General features: G+C 34.6%; 3 protein-coding genes across 5 annotated transcripts; 1 reads left to right on the top strand and 2 right to left on the bottom strand.

Annotated features, from left to right (window-relative positions):
- Positions 1–3,868: 3,868 nt before the first annotated feature.
- LOC110628585 (probable polygalacturonase At1g80170) lies at positions 3,869–7,398 on the bottom strand. Of its 2 annotated transcripts, XM_021775330.2 has the most exons (9): positions 6,698–7,398; positions 6,256–6,384; positions 5,940–6,110; positions 5,818–5,838; positions 5,496–5,703; positions 5,112–5,193; positions 4,897–5,005; positions 4,630–4,746; positions 3,869–4,478 (listed from the first exon to the last, which is right to left on the bottom strand). In XM_021775330.2, the coding sequence occupies exons 1-9, from the start codon at positions 6,986–6,988 to the stop codon at positions 4,131–4,133; spliced, it is 1,476 nt and encodes a 491-aa protein (XP_021631022.1). In that variant the 5' UTR covers positions 6,989–7,398; the 3' UTR covers positions 3,869–4,130. The 2 variants fall into 2 exon arrangements, with proteins under 2 accessions (XP_021631022.1, XP_021631024.1); XM_021775332.2 differs by lacking the exon at positions 6,256–6,384.
- Positions 7,399–7,575: 177 nt separating this feature from the next.
- On the bottom strand, positions 7,576–10,530 carry LOC122721372 (pentatricopeptide repeat-containing protein At4g33990). The gene has a single exon (XM_043948964.1). The coding sequence runs from the start codon at positions 9,574–9,576 to the stop codon at positions 7,576–7,578; it is 2,001 nt and encodes a 666-aa protein (XP_043804899.1). The 5' UTR covers positions 9,577–10,530.
- A 553-nt stretch (positions 10,531–11,083) lies between these two features.
- On the top strand, positions 11,084–13,375 carry LOC110628315 (RNA-binding protein 48). Of its 2 annotated transcripts, none has more exons than XM_021774925.2 (8): positions 11,084–11,253; positions 11,331–11,414; positions 11,506–11,586; positions 11,671–11,810; positions 11,924–12,038; positions 12,138–12,207; positions 12,900–12,962; positions 13,063–13,375. In XM_021774925.2, exons 1-8 carry the CDS (start codon positions 11,192–11,194, stop codon positions 13,138–13,140), a joined length of 693 nt encoding a protein of 230 aa, XP_021630617.1. In that variant the 5' UTR covers positions 11,084–11,191; the 3' UTR covers positions 13,141–13,375. The 2 variants fall into 2 exon arrangements, with proteins under 2 accessions (XP_021630617.1, XP_021630618.1); XM_021774926.2 differs by having other exon boundaries at positions 11,113–11,253; positions 11,331–11,418.
- The last annotated feature ends 130 nt before the right edge of the window (positions 13,376–13,505 follow it).

Raw genomic sequence — 13,505 nt, 5'->3', positions numbered from 1 at the left:
GAGTGGGTCTACAAGGGCACTGATTATAACAGCTCTTTTATGGTCACATGCAGCGTTCACGGGCTTCAGTTTTCTTCTTTGTCCTCTGCTTCAACCCTTCAACCATGGCTACAAAACTCTAAGCCCTGCAACTGCACTTCTTAACACCCCCTTATCAGAATTCACAGATTGCAACAAGTGTCCACAAACTTTTCCTGTATTGGAAATGGATTAAATATTTAAATTCATTTTTCCTTGAGTTTTTTATTAAATGTATTTTATTTATTTGGAAAAATAGAAGAAGAAGAAGGAGAAGCAGCAGCAAAAAGTACATATGATTGAATGCAGATGACTCCAAATTACAAAAATAGTAGCTATGAAAGAAACCTCTATGCGCCCCTGGTTTTGCCTCTGTCATTAGACAATATTGGTACTTATTCCGGCCATCATCCCGGTGGGGTCTGAAATTAGTAGGGTCAAAACCCAAATCAAATCAAATCAGAACTGTCTCATATTGATCTGGGTCTCTTTCTTCTTTGAATCTTGAGCTGAACCGGACCATTGTTTTGAATCGAACCTATTTAAAAAAATCAGAACCACTTCAAATCAAAACCATTTCTGATTGAGATAATTTTAAATAAAATCAATTCGAATCAAATCTGTTACCCTCTGCAGTGTGCACTTAAAATAAACATGGGGAAACAGCTAATCTTGAAAATTGCAAAAGCTGCCATATCAGCAACTGCATTCTCAAAATAATAGTATAGATCTTACAAATCATCTCTTGCTTAGACTTTAAGAGTTCCTGTTGGTGCCACGTATGCATAACTGAAGACATCTGTGAATTTACAAAAACACCCTTTGTTGGAGACCACTCCTCACCTCATTTTCATTAGCCTACAAGTTTATCTGCAAGTCTTTGACCCCTTCCTCTGGTCCCTTTCCTTCCACTTCCAGATTTTAGATTTCAGATTTCTCACCACATAATTTTTATTGGTTCCTATCCTACCCATTATACATCGACAATTCACCATCTATAGCCTCTTTTTTAGAATAAAAATTTTGCAACATTTCAATTTAAAATTAATTTTTTTAAAAAAATTTTGCAGTTATATAATAGAATGATTTGCAGGTAAAAAAAAAAAAACTTATAATTGAGAGAAGTGAATAGAAATCATAATATAAATAATTAAATTGAATTTAGTTAGTTGGCAAAATCAATGTTTTTTGGCATTCAGTACCTTAGTAGTTAGATCACAACACAAATAGAACACTTGTACATTTTAATATTAAAAAAAAAATTAATATATGGGAGAATTGCCTAACAAGTAAGTCAAGAATTTTTAAATAAACTTATTCTCTGCACGAATTTAAATTTTAATATTGGACCATAACAAACAATATTTTCCTCTTTTATGAATTATCCAAATTATATATATATATATAAAAGAAGGAGCATTTTGATCTTTTTAGTAACTTTATTCGGCTAAATCTTAATTAATTGATTTTAGATATCACATATTTTATATTAAAAAAATATATAATTTTCCTTTTTTTGAAATTAAATATTAAATTTTTATATGAAGAAAAACGATTGATGTGGGACCTTGTTAGAGCCGTCTTTTTGTCCAAATTTGCTCGTGAACTTTGAGTCCTCTTGTGAACTTTGTTACTCTATAATGATTAGCTAAGATTTCTTCTTTTTGTTGCATTATTAATTTACATGAGGCAATTCTTCACTTACTAAATGAGGCATGCAAACTCCATCCTTTCATTTTTCTTTTATCTTTAACACTTTCACCGACACAAGTTTTATGGTAATTAATGTTGCAATCCCAGTGTCTTTCTGTGAGATTCGGCTGCATTTATACCGTTTACATAATTAAAATTATATATAATAATTAATACGAAATTATTAAATAATTTAAATTAATTATTTTATAATATTAATTTTAATTTTTTAAATTACTAATAAATTTGCAAGGAAACCAGTGAGAAGAATTTTAATAGAATGAGAAAAGGGGTTACACTAATCAAATATTCTTCAACTTTTATTAAGTAAAGCAAAAGATTTAATACTCTTTTCTACTTTTAAATATCATTTCAATGCTTTTCACAATAATTTACTTATTTTCTTTTCTTATAAAGAAAGATGAGAATATATTTAGAAAGTAAGCACAATAGCTTATCTCATCAATACTATATATTGAAATAATTTTTGTATTTTTTTTTCATTTAAAAAGTTTTATATATATCAATTTGAAGAGATTGTGAAAGAAACAAAAATCATGTAAGAAGGAATTTTGAGGTTTGGACCACAAAGCTTAAATAGATAAGAGCCTGAAACAAGGGCATCCACAGGGCAATTCCATATTGCAATCCTCAGGCTTGTGTGAAAGTCAAAAATAAATTATGTAATACAACCTAAAAGTTCAATTGTTAATTTTCAAAAATCAAAACTTTTTTTCAAAGAAAGGTCACGGATCATTCTAGAAAATTGACACATGATGAGGACTATAATAATTTTTCAATTCACAAAGAACAATGCATCTGAATCTAATAAACCAAACCCATAATTTTTTTCTGGGTGTTCAGTGATCATGTTGCCAGAAAATAGTATGCATGTGAATTTATGAATTAGTAGAAAAGACACCCATTTTTCTTAAATAATTTATTCAGAAAGACAAAACCCACTTTTGTCTTCATCATTTTGTTTGTTTTTTTATTACAAAGGCCCTCAATTCATGGCTGTTAAAAGCCTTAATTTGCAAAACAATAATGTCACGGATTGCTTTGAGCCCCAAATTCTTGGCTTGTGTTCACTTTATCTCTTCATTTTTCTAAATTCTTGTTTTCCCCTCATGAAGGAAAGGCCTCTCTCTCTCTCCTTTCTGTGCCCCAAGTCAGTGAGGCTTAGTTAAAGAGAGAAATGTAGAGTGTATAGAGAGGAAGAGAGAGGACAAGTAAGAATCCTTATTTGCTCTTGTTTATTGGAAAAATAATAAAGTGTATTCTTTTATAGGAATGAGAGAATATTTTTTTATGGGATATATTCTTTTAGTTAAATATTTTATATTGCATTATTAATAAATTCAAAAATATGTCATTAGAAAAAAAAAAAAAAAAAGGGGGAAAGCCATCATTAACCACTTCTATTCAAAAAGAATCATCTAATCAACACACAATAATGCACTTGTTTTTTTTCTTGTACTAGAGATTAGGTGGCAGCTTCTAGTTTCTTTGTTTTAGCATGCAGCTCAAATTCCAAACACAGAAAATAATCTTCTTTGGAATTTGGCCAATTAAGAATGACCTTTTAACCCTAAGCTTCCACTTAATTAATCCCAGATGTTACAAACTGAGAAAATCTGTGCTGGCTTCTTGGTTTTCCTATTTGGAATTTTCGATTCTGTCTCTCTCAATACTTCCAATCCGATTTTCATATATATAAATGAAGATGATGAAAATCCCCATTAATCACTCTTTAATGGATTGTTAAGCTAATGATTAGAATCAGTTTGTCGTTCTTTATAATTAACATACCAAATAAAAGATTCCAATTGAAACGACAATATGTGGTTCCAAATAAAAAAAGGTGACGATAAATCTTGTATATCAGAACTGTTTTTTATAGTGATGCTGCAAGATTTTCTTCATGTGTAGAATGAAAAATCAATAAATTCTATTTTCTTATGAAACAATTTTCTTTTGCAAGTTAAAAAGAATTGCAATCCTTTCATTCTAAACATGAAATTGACAAAAAAAAAAATTTGTGCAAATTTCTTGATTCCAAACATTAACATGAGGGCCTATGCGTCTATGCATGTGTGAACAATGTATAGAATATGAAGAAACATTTTGCGCACACAGAGGAAGAAAGAACACAGCATTTAATGAACAAAATAGTATAAATCTCATTTACTTTATATTTTCCCTTCAATATCAATTGCATTATTGATTTCTACAAGTATAATTTTGAGAGCAATTTGTATGTATAGCTAAATATCCTCCTTAAAATTCCCATAAAATTCGACATGAACAGTGTATCCTCCTCCAAGAAATTTCTACAACTACATTCCACTTGCCCAATTTAGTATATTGCTATATTAATTACTATAATGTGGTTGTTTTAATTTCTGAAAGTAGCCGTGTCAGAGTTCAGTGTGAACAATAGCGTCACCGCTTGATTCTGCAAGCTCTGCAATGTCAGTCCGATCAGTAACATTGTCTTCAGCAATACTTGTGAGGCCAACACCAAAATAGCCTTTGTCTTGGGAAGTTAGGCAGTCGGCTGATGGATGAATAATACCATATCCAAATCCTTGAGCAGCGTTGCAGTAAGTCTCCACTGTGCCGTCTTTCTTCTCCAAGTTGATGTTACTGAGGACTATGTTGCTACAAGGGACTGTATCACTGCAGGCAAATTTCATGGCCTTTGCACTCTTTGTGGTGCCAGTAATGTTCCGGTACATGATCTCACTTATTTTTACAGCAGATGTCTAACAAGGTAGAGCATAAGAAGGTACTTGTCAGGATTTCTAATTGGATGAAGTTAGGACTTAGGAGCACTAACTCGTGAGTTTTTGGAAACCACAATGTGAAATGGTAATAGCTGAAGTCATGAAAGGGAATTTACAAAAAGTTACCAACCTGGTTTTGGCAGGCTTTTGGAGAATCACAGTAGAATTGATCAATAATGATGGGATTTGCAACATCTTCCATCCTTACATTTTCAAACCGAATTCCACGAACATAACCATTGCCTCCCTGCAGTAGAACAGAATGAGTTTTAGTGAAGCTTCCAGATGCACAGTTAAACTACTTGCCTAAAATAATTTTTAAAAAAAATGGCACGGAAATTTATTACACTGTTTTTGAAACATAATGACTTCCCACCAGAATGTACCGTATAATTACCTGCCAAGTCTTGATCCTGAGACCATTGGTTGCCTCCTTGAGGAATGCTGTATCCAAGACCACTTTTGTTACTATGCCAGTGGAGTTGTCCTTCCCAAGGCTTCCAATACTGAGTACAGAATTTTGCACCCGAAAGAAAAAGTCAATAGCGAAAGTGAGATGGCAATTCTACCTCTTTATATACCGCGTGGGACAGAAGAATGATCAAATGGTACCTGACTCCATGTCCTGGTCCACAATAAATTCTCTTCATCTTGATGCCAGAGCTACCATTGACAATTGAGATGCAATCATCACCTGAATATCACAAGTAACATGACCAGACTATCTTTCAGTATATTTACCTGTGATATCAAAAACCATCCAATAGTGCAATTATTTTCCCCTAGGAACTTCACAGATGCAGTCCTAATGAATGCATTTTCCGTCATTAGAGTCTTTTCATGTTTCCTCTTAATCCTTACCTTAAGGTTCATCTCTTATTTTTTGAAACAAAATCTTTTAAATGTATAAAACGCTGTTGGTTGATTTCCATTTTAGAATTTATCTCTTGTGCAAGAGAAAATGAAATATAGAAGAATAAGATTAGGTTCAAAAACCTGTTCCAATTTTGCAATCTTGAAGAACAACATTGGTTGATTCAGTAATATGAATTCCATCAGTATTAGGGCTATCTTCTGGAGCTGAAACTAGTACTTCAGATACTCGCACTGATGCACACCGGGAAATCACAAAATGCATCTGTTGGCTATTTTGGATAGTCAAGCCTCTTACCTTTACAGATGAGCTTGAATCAATAGTTACTGCCTGCAAAACCTCATCTGTTAAATCTCACATTATGCACGTGTAGTAGTTCTAGTCCTAGAAACTTTGCGTGTTTGTTTCAGAGAATGAGTAATATTTAAGGGAAAATATTCTTACAGTTGGTGCTCCTCTGCAAGGCTGTAAAGAAATGAAGAAAGAGAAACATGCATTAAAGTTTTATTTGTTGATTTGAAATACTCAAGCACAGACAAAGCAACAGAGTAATCAAGATAAATTACATTAGACTTATTCTTTTTACAAGATGACTCCCACCATTTGCTGCCTGACCCATCAATAACTCCATTCCCTTGGAAAAGAACTCCATTCAGTCTAGAGAAATCAAGCCACAGACGTGGAAGTTTAGGATCCCAGTTCATAGGTTCATCAGGTGCTACTATAGTTCCATCTATCTGTATGATCATGATGGAAATGAAATGTTAAAAATTTGAAGATACTCTTGCTAATAATAAGCCAATCAACAAAGCATTTTTAACAGTAAGCAACTTCTAGTCCTGCAGTCTAGGTACCTTAAATTTCAAATTGCATTGACATTACCTGGATGACCAACCTATCCTCACAAGGCCCCTTAAATTTTGTTGCATTAACTAAGTAGCGGCGACCTGGAGGAACCAAAAGAACTGATTTTGGTGTAGCACAGGCCATCTGCCAAGCTTTGACAAAGGCCTGTAATGACAAATCAGAGAACTTCATCTCAAAGAAGAAAGAAAACCCAAGTAATAATTTCATTAGAAGTTCAATTTTGGCAAGAAAAAACTGCTGCATAAGCATCAGTTCCAAGTTTAACCGTGATAGATTGAATAAGGAAGAGAAAAGGGCAATAATCTATCATACTAATGGTAAATCGTTGGCTGGCTACTAAACTGCAAAACTGGAGGACTTCTTGCATTCATATGTCTACTTGACATATAAAACTCAATCAACAAAGTGAAACAAATACTGGGAACCTTTTCAATCACTTTAAGGAATAAATATGCACCTGGGTATCATCAGAAATTCCATCTCCAATTGCACCAAAGCTATCGACATTCACAAGTACCTTGCTTCCACGTTCACTTGTCCAGGAAGGGGTATAAAAAAGTTCCACCTCGCTTTCTTCATCTATTTCAAAGCCTTCAAGTTCCTCAAGCATGCCAATATTGTTATATACCATGTTTCCTGCAACTGTATAAACCACTGACAGCAAACCAAGAAAGAAAATTATGAATATTTTATCCATGATTTTGTCTGCTCTGGCTGTTTCAAGACTGAATGATTTGAATAAACACATAAAACATTGGGTAACAATTTATATGACCAGATTAGATTTGTAAATGAAGGGTTTTGTGGGCTATATGGCTTGGCTTTAAAGTGTATTAAGGAACAACATTTTCTATATGCCAACGCTTAAAGTACAAGGAAATTTTTTAAAGTTGTTTGCTTTACTCTTCAACCATTACAGAGAAGCTAACCATTCAAAGAGAAGAGATTTGTGTTCTCTCAACATGACAAAGGGGTAAAATATTTTATGCAAAAGAAATTGCTTTCCAGGCAACCTCATTTCAAAATGAAAAATTAAATATCATAGGAATGTGCAATATGTGATAAGAAATAAGACCATAATCCTAAAAATGCAAGGAGGTCAATTGCCTTATTGGACCTAACAGGCCAACAAAAAAGCAGATCCTCATAGTCCACTACATGCACACACTATATGCTTCAAGCAAAAGAAACCTTTCCACAACTGATCTATGAAGAAGATGTGGACTTCACAATAAAGGTTCACCTCATGTAAATGAAATTTGGTATTACTGGACCGGCGCTATCTGATGCCCCAGGACTGATGGCTGATTTGCTATTTGTTCAGAAGACCAAATATTAATAGCAAATATTCAAATCAATTAAACTGTGACCAATTTCCTTTGACATCTTCCTTGCCATAGCAACCTCTCTAATCTGTATTGAGGCTTCAAATTCTCCAATTTCAGAAAAAAATTTAGATACTTGCAAATGAACTGCAAAATCGTTAGGATCAAGTTCCAGTAATACTTTCGCTGCTATTTTTCCCACAATTTCATTTGTATAAAACCTACAACTTTGCAACAGTGAGCTCCACATCACACAGTCACCACTTTCTGGTGCCTGTTGCAGCAGTTCTTCAGCTTCATCCAACAGACCTGCTCGTCCTAACAGATCTACCATACATGAAAAGTGCTCTGTGTCTGGGGAAATCCCATGTAGAGATTTCATTGAATTGAAAACCAATCTTCCTTCTTCCACCAACCCAGAATGACTGCACCCAGTCAACACACACAAGAAAGTCACTTTATCAGGTTTTAAACCCTTTTGGATCATGGCTTCAAGCATCTCAAGGCATTCTCTTCCCAATCCATTCCGGGCAAATCCATTAATGATTGATGTGAAACAGAAAACATTTGAGGAAGGAAGTTGTTGAAAAACCTGCAGTGCAAGTTGAACATGACCAGACCTTGAATATGCGTCAATCAATGAACAAGAAACTGAAACATTAGATTCAAAACCTAATTTTATTGCACAACACTGCAGCAATCTGCAGCCGGCCAAGCTTGCTAACACTGACTTTGAAAATGCTTTCAATGTCGTAGAAAATGTAACCTCATCAATTCCAATTCCTTCATCAACCATCAAACCAAACATCTCAACCACGTCATCAACAATGCCACAGTGCAACAAAGAGGTCATTAATGAGTTACAACACTCAGTAGTTGTTTTTGGAAGACTTTCATATACAGATACCGAATTCGTAATTTCTCCACATTTTCCATACATGTCAATTAATGCAGATTGTACATGCACACTCCCATTGTCAAAGCCCATCTTCAAGACACAACAGTGGATCTGCTTTCCAAATAGAATATTGCCATTAATACTAGATAGATTTAATAATGCGACAAACGAACGAATTGATGGTTTCTTGCCCCAAAACTGCATCGTGTAAAATAAGTCAAGAGCTTCAGAAAATAATCCATTGTCCGCATACACAGATAAAATTGAATTCCACGATATAACATCCTCAAATGGAATAGCTAGGAACGACTTCTTTGCTTCATTTAAACTCCCACATGCAGAGTAGAAATCCACCACAGCATTAGCTACAAAAATATTTGAGTTTGCCCATCCAAGCTTAATCACATGACAATGAAGCTGCCTCCCTTCATTGAAAAATCTCCCGTTAGAACATCCACGGATCAAATAGCAAAAACTAAGCCCATTTGCCTCCATATTGTCCAGTTGCATTTCACTGTACAATCCTAACAAGTCATCAAATCGACCTAGTTCACAAATGCCGCGTAAAACCAAATTCCATGTCGCTAAATTTCTCTCGTTCAGTTCACCAAACAAACGTAAAGCTAAATCATCAAGTCCCATACGCATATAAAGACCAACAAGTGAACCGCCAATGTACAAATTGAAACCAAACCCAACTTTTAAAATTCTACAGTGAACTTGAATCCCTTCTCTGTAAAACCCCAAGTCACTACATATACTTAAAACAGAAGGAAACGTTGATGGGCTTTCTCTGATATCTTCTGAAACCATTTCAGAGTAAAAATAAAGAGCCTGTTCGGGGATTCCATATTTACCATGCCCAGAAATCAGCAAGTTATATGTAACAACATCACGTGTAATCATTTCATCGAATATGTCATGAGCAACATCAAAGTTCCCAGATCTTATCATCTTATCGATACTCCTGTTTTTAGTGTAAACGACCTCATGGGTATTGGATTTACAGTAAGAATCCAACAGTAGTGTACTGGTTGACGATGACATGGGAAGGTACTTCGGTGCTAAAGTTGTTATGGTACGGACTAGAGGCAGCCATTTGATGCTTTGCATTTGCTTATGAGCCTCGCGAGCTAAAATCGGCGTATGGAATGGGATTATGAAAAGGCCAGAAAGACCATTGACTTAAACATCGATATCAACTTAACGTGATGTTGCCGGATTGTGGGATTGCTGGTTTGCTGCCCACTTTGAATTGCTACACCTATACAGCTGTGGTTCCTCCAACAATGCAATAAACGCTTATCAAGGAAACAGAGAGAAGAGTATTTGATGTCTACATTATCTTATTGAACATTTCTCATCTAACACCACCCGGCCAAGAAGAAATAAAGAAAGGCTGGCCTGTAACCCTTCTGTGGTAAAGCCGGATCTTGTACCGGGCGTTTCAGGCTTTTTAATGAATTTTTATTTTTGGTAAAAACAAATATTTCTCATTTAGTTTTTCCTTTTTTACCAATGCACCTGTGATTGCATTTTCTCAAGGCCGACAAAAGCAATTTACAAGAAGTGTTTCAAGAAGATCTCAAATACACAAAAGCCAGCTCAAACTAGAGAACTAAAAACTAATCAGCCCAGCCAAAACCAACCAAATCACAACCCAAGCCCTATAGAAATTCCAGAGTCTTCCCCAATGGCCATTCCAGCAAACCCATTGGAGACATAGCACGAATCAACAGCCAACCGAAACCACGACAGTCAAATTTAACGACGACTTACACAGATCATCCATAATCTTCAAGAAAGAATATGTGCCAGAAAATCAGAGAAAAAGCCAAGCCGACATACAAACAAGCAGAAGCAACCGAACTCACAAACTAAAGAGATGAGACAACATAGCCCACAATGAGTATGCTAGGTACAAGTTTCATTGGAAGCAGCGGTGGCAACTTCGAGTTGTCGTCATCCACGCATAGAAAGCCCCTCAGAGAGAGAACAAAGCCCTAGACCACAGAAACAAAAACATATCGCACAAGAAACTCCCTCGAACATCAAAGTACTATAATCAACCAAAATCAGAAAAAAAACACAAAAAAACATTTCAATTTATTCTATTTTTAATTTTAAAAATTTTAATTATTTTAATTTAATTCATTTTAATTAAAAAAATAAAAAAATCAAATCCATAAAAAAGTAAATTATTTTAAAATTAAAATATTTTAATTAAATTTTAAAATATTAAAAATATAAAAAATGAAAAATTTATTAAAAATTTAGATTTAATTTTTAATTAAAATAATTTTATTTTATTTTTATAAATATTAAAATTTTAAATTTTAATTTATTTAATTCAATTTAATTTTAAATTAAATTAATATGCTTGCAGTAAGTATGAACGAAAAGTACATTTATGTAATTTTAATTTAATTTTAAAAGAATTTGAGTGGATTTATGCAGCTCAAGTCAGTCAAAACAGGTTCCATTCAGGTCTAATATTTATGGACCCAAGCCCCGTAAAGGCCCATTTGATCCAAAGGGTTCCCTCTCTGTTCATGGGCTACATCGTTGGACTGTCGTTTTGGGGCACACCCTCCATCTTCAGCTTCATCTTGTACTCCCATGTCCGTCTTTATGTGCATTGGCTTGTTTCCCTGAGTTCAAAGGCAAAAGAAGGGCTGTTGCTAATTACGAATTATTTTGACGTTTTGGAAGGGGAAAACGCCAGATAATGCCTCGATACAAAGACGAACCTCCTGCAATTCGCGTTTACACAGTCTGCGATGAATCAAGGTGTATATTTGTGTCTCTAATGCCATTCAAATTCCTATAGTTTCATTTTTAATTCTTTTATGCGTTTCTGGGGTTAGATATTTGATTGTCAGAAATGTTCCCGCTTTGGGTTGCGGCGATGATTTGTGCAACCTTTTTGCTTCCTATGGAGACGTTGAAGAGTAAGTAAGTTCTCTTTCCCTCTGTTTTTTTCTTTCCCTGTTAATTTCAACTTATGTGTATTTTGCTGGTGTTAATTTCAATTGCTTTTAGCTTTAAACCCATGGATGCAGAAGACTGTGATCAATTTACAGATGTTTACTGGATCAAATTTCGTTTGGTCAGCAATGCCAGGTGATTGAAATGGGGATATTTAATCCTTTCTCCTCAGTGTGGTTATTGGGCGTGACATGTTATTGAAGCTCTGTTAGTTTACAGGTTTGCAAAGCGAAAATTGGATGAGTTTGTTTTTCTGGGGAATCGATTGCAGGTATCATATGCACCTCATTTCGAGAGCCCCTCTGATACCAAAGACAAGTTAGAAGGGAGAAGAAAGGAAGTTCTTGCGAGATTGAACCGTGAGTTTCTGTATATATACATGCTAATGAAGAAATCCTAATCCTGTTTTGTGTTTGTTAGGTTGCCTTTGTTAGTGGTACACTTCTCATGTATGTGGTCTTTCTCATTTCAGCTGGAAGATCGGGGCCTAGGGTTCATAATGCGGGTTCTTCAAGTGAGGCTTCATCGGTTGCAGCTACATCACAAACAAACTACATTTCTCAGCATACAAACTCCGATCAATTTTGGTAGGTTCTTTAAACTTGCATTCCTCTATAAAAGTGTTTTTGTTGTGGTTGTTTAGGTTTTGCCCAATTGGATTTGATAAGTTGTCTTTCTTTCTGTAGGAACGCTGGAGGATCACAAAATAAGTCTCAGATAAATGATCCTCCCATTACTCAGGTTTCCTCTGATCAGGTTTGTTGCTGCTCTTTTACCGGCACCCTGGAACTCTGTTTCTTTTTCTTTTTTCTTTGGGTGTTCTGCAATTGCATTTTGAATAGCAGAACTGGTTTCTGACGTGAAATTGCCTACGTAAGGATATCCTTGATGTCTGTTGCTAAATGCATCTAATTAATTTGAACAGGTTGATTGGAACTGAGCGTAGTTGCAAATCCAACCTTTTATATTTTAGAAACATTGTTCATGTCAACTGACTAAATCATTTTATTATGTTGGAAATTGATGATTGCTATCTTCAAGCACATTTACATGGTGCCATTGTCATTGATAATTCATCTATCAATGGTGATAGTCATAGACCTGAAACATGATCATGCATAGGGGGAAAATGTGGAGCACTTATTCTGAGAATAAATTTATGTCCACACTTGTGTAATAAGATAAAAGCATCAAAACTTGCCATTATTTTACTCTTGTGATTATCAGGGGTTTATTTTGTATAGGTCCAATGCTTTATTCTCAAAGCTACATGTTGTGATCATTTGTCAGATTATTTAGCACTTGTTCTAACCCTTGATGTGGATGTTAAACAAGATATGGGATGTTGTAAGGATGAGAAATTAGTGATTCTTTTATTTGTAATCAGTCTGGAGATTAAGTTTGATTAGGGCTGTTTTATAGTTCTCAATATTGTTATTGTTTGCCAGGAATATTTTCCTTCCTACTCTATGAATCAGACTGTTAGGCTGGTCAGAGAAAAGCTCAATAAGGTGATTAATCTTCGAACTGTCTTTTCAATAGCTCATTGGTGAGTCTTAAGGGATGGGGGGTTGAACCAAAAAAATAACTAAACTTCTATATATCTTTTAGATTCAATCAAGTACCGAGCACCTACAAGCTGCTCCTGCATCCAAGAAATCACGAGTTGACAATAGAAGAAGAATCTGATGGAACTTTGTAATGGAGAAAATCAGCCACCATTTCAATTAAACAGCAATTGCTTTCAGAGTCATGCCTGCTACATATGTAAATTATAATCAGATTCTATTTAAATGCTGTTCTTTAGTACATTGAACTTTTTGCCCCCAACTTTTGCACAAAACTTATTTTTTGTTAATATATTCTATATTCATACTGCAATATTATTGTACAAATTTTAGAATTAATAAATTTTATTTTTCAATGCTTGCTTTTTTTTTTTTTTAACCGTGCTAACATCATTTAAACACTTAGGCAAACTATCGAAGTGAGGATTCAAAGTGCGCCCAAGCATTTTTTCAATGCTTACATTAATTACCACTTTCTTGCCCATC

The sequence above is a fragment of the Manihot esculenta genome, chromosome 12, assembly GCF_001659605.2.
Source record: "Manihot esculenta cultivar AM560-2 chromosome 12, M.esculenta_v8, whole genome shotgun sequence".
Classification (NCBI taxonomy): Eukaryota; Viridiplantae; Streptophyta; class Magnoliopsida; order Malpighiales; family Euphorbiaceae; genus Manihot; species Manihot esculenta.
The sequence above is the reverse complement of the archived record's forward strand: the minus strand, read 5'-3'. Positions and strand labels throughout refer to the sequence as shown.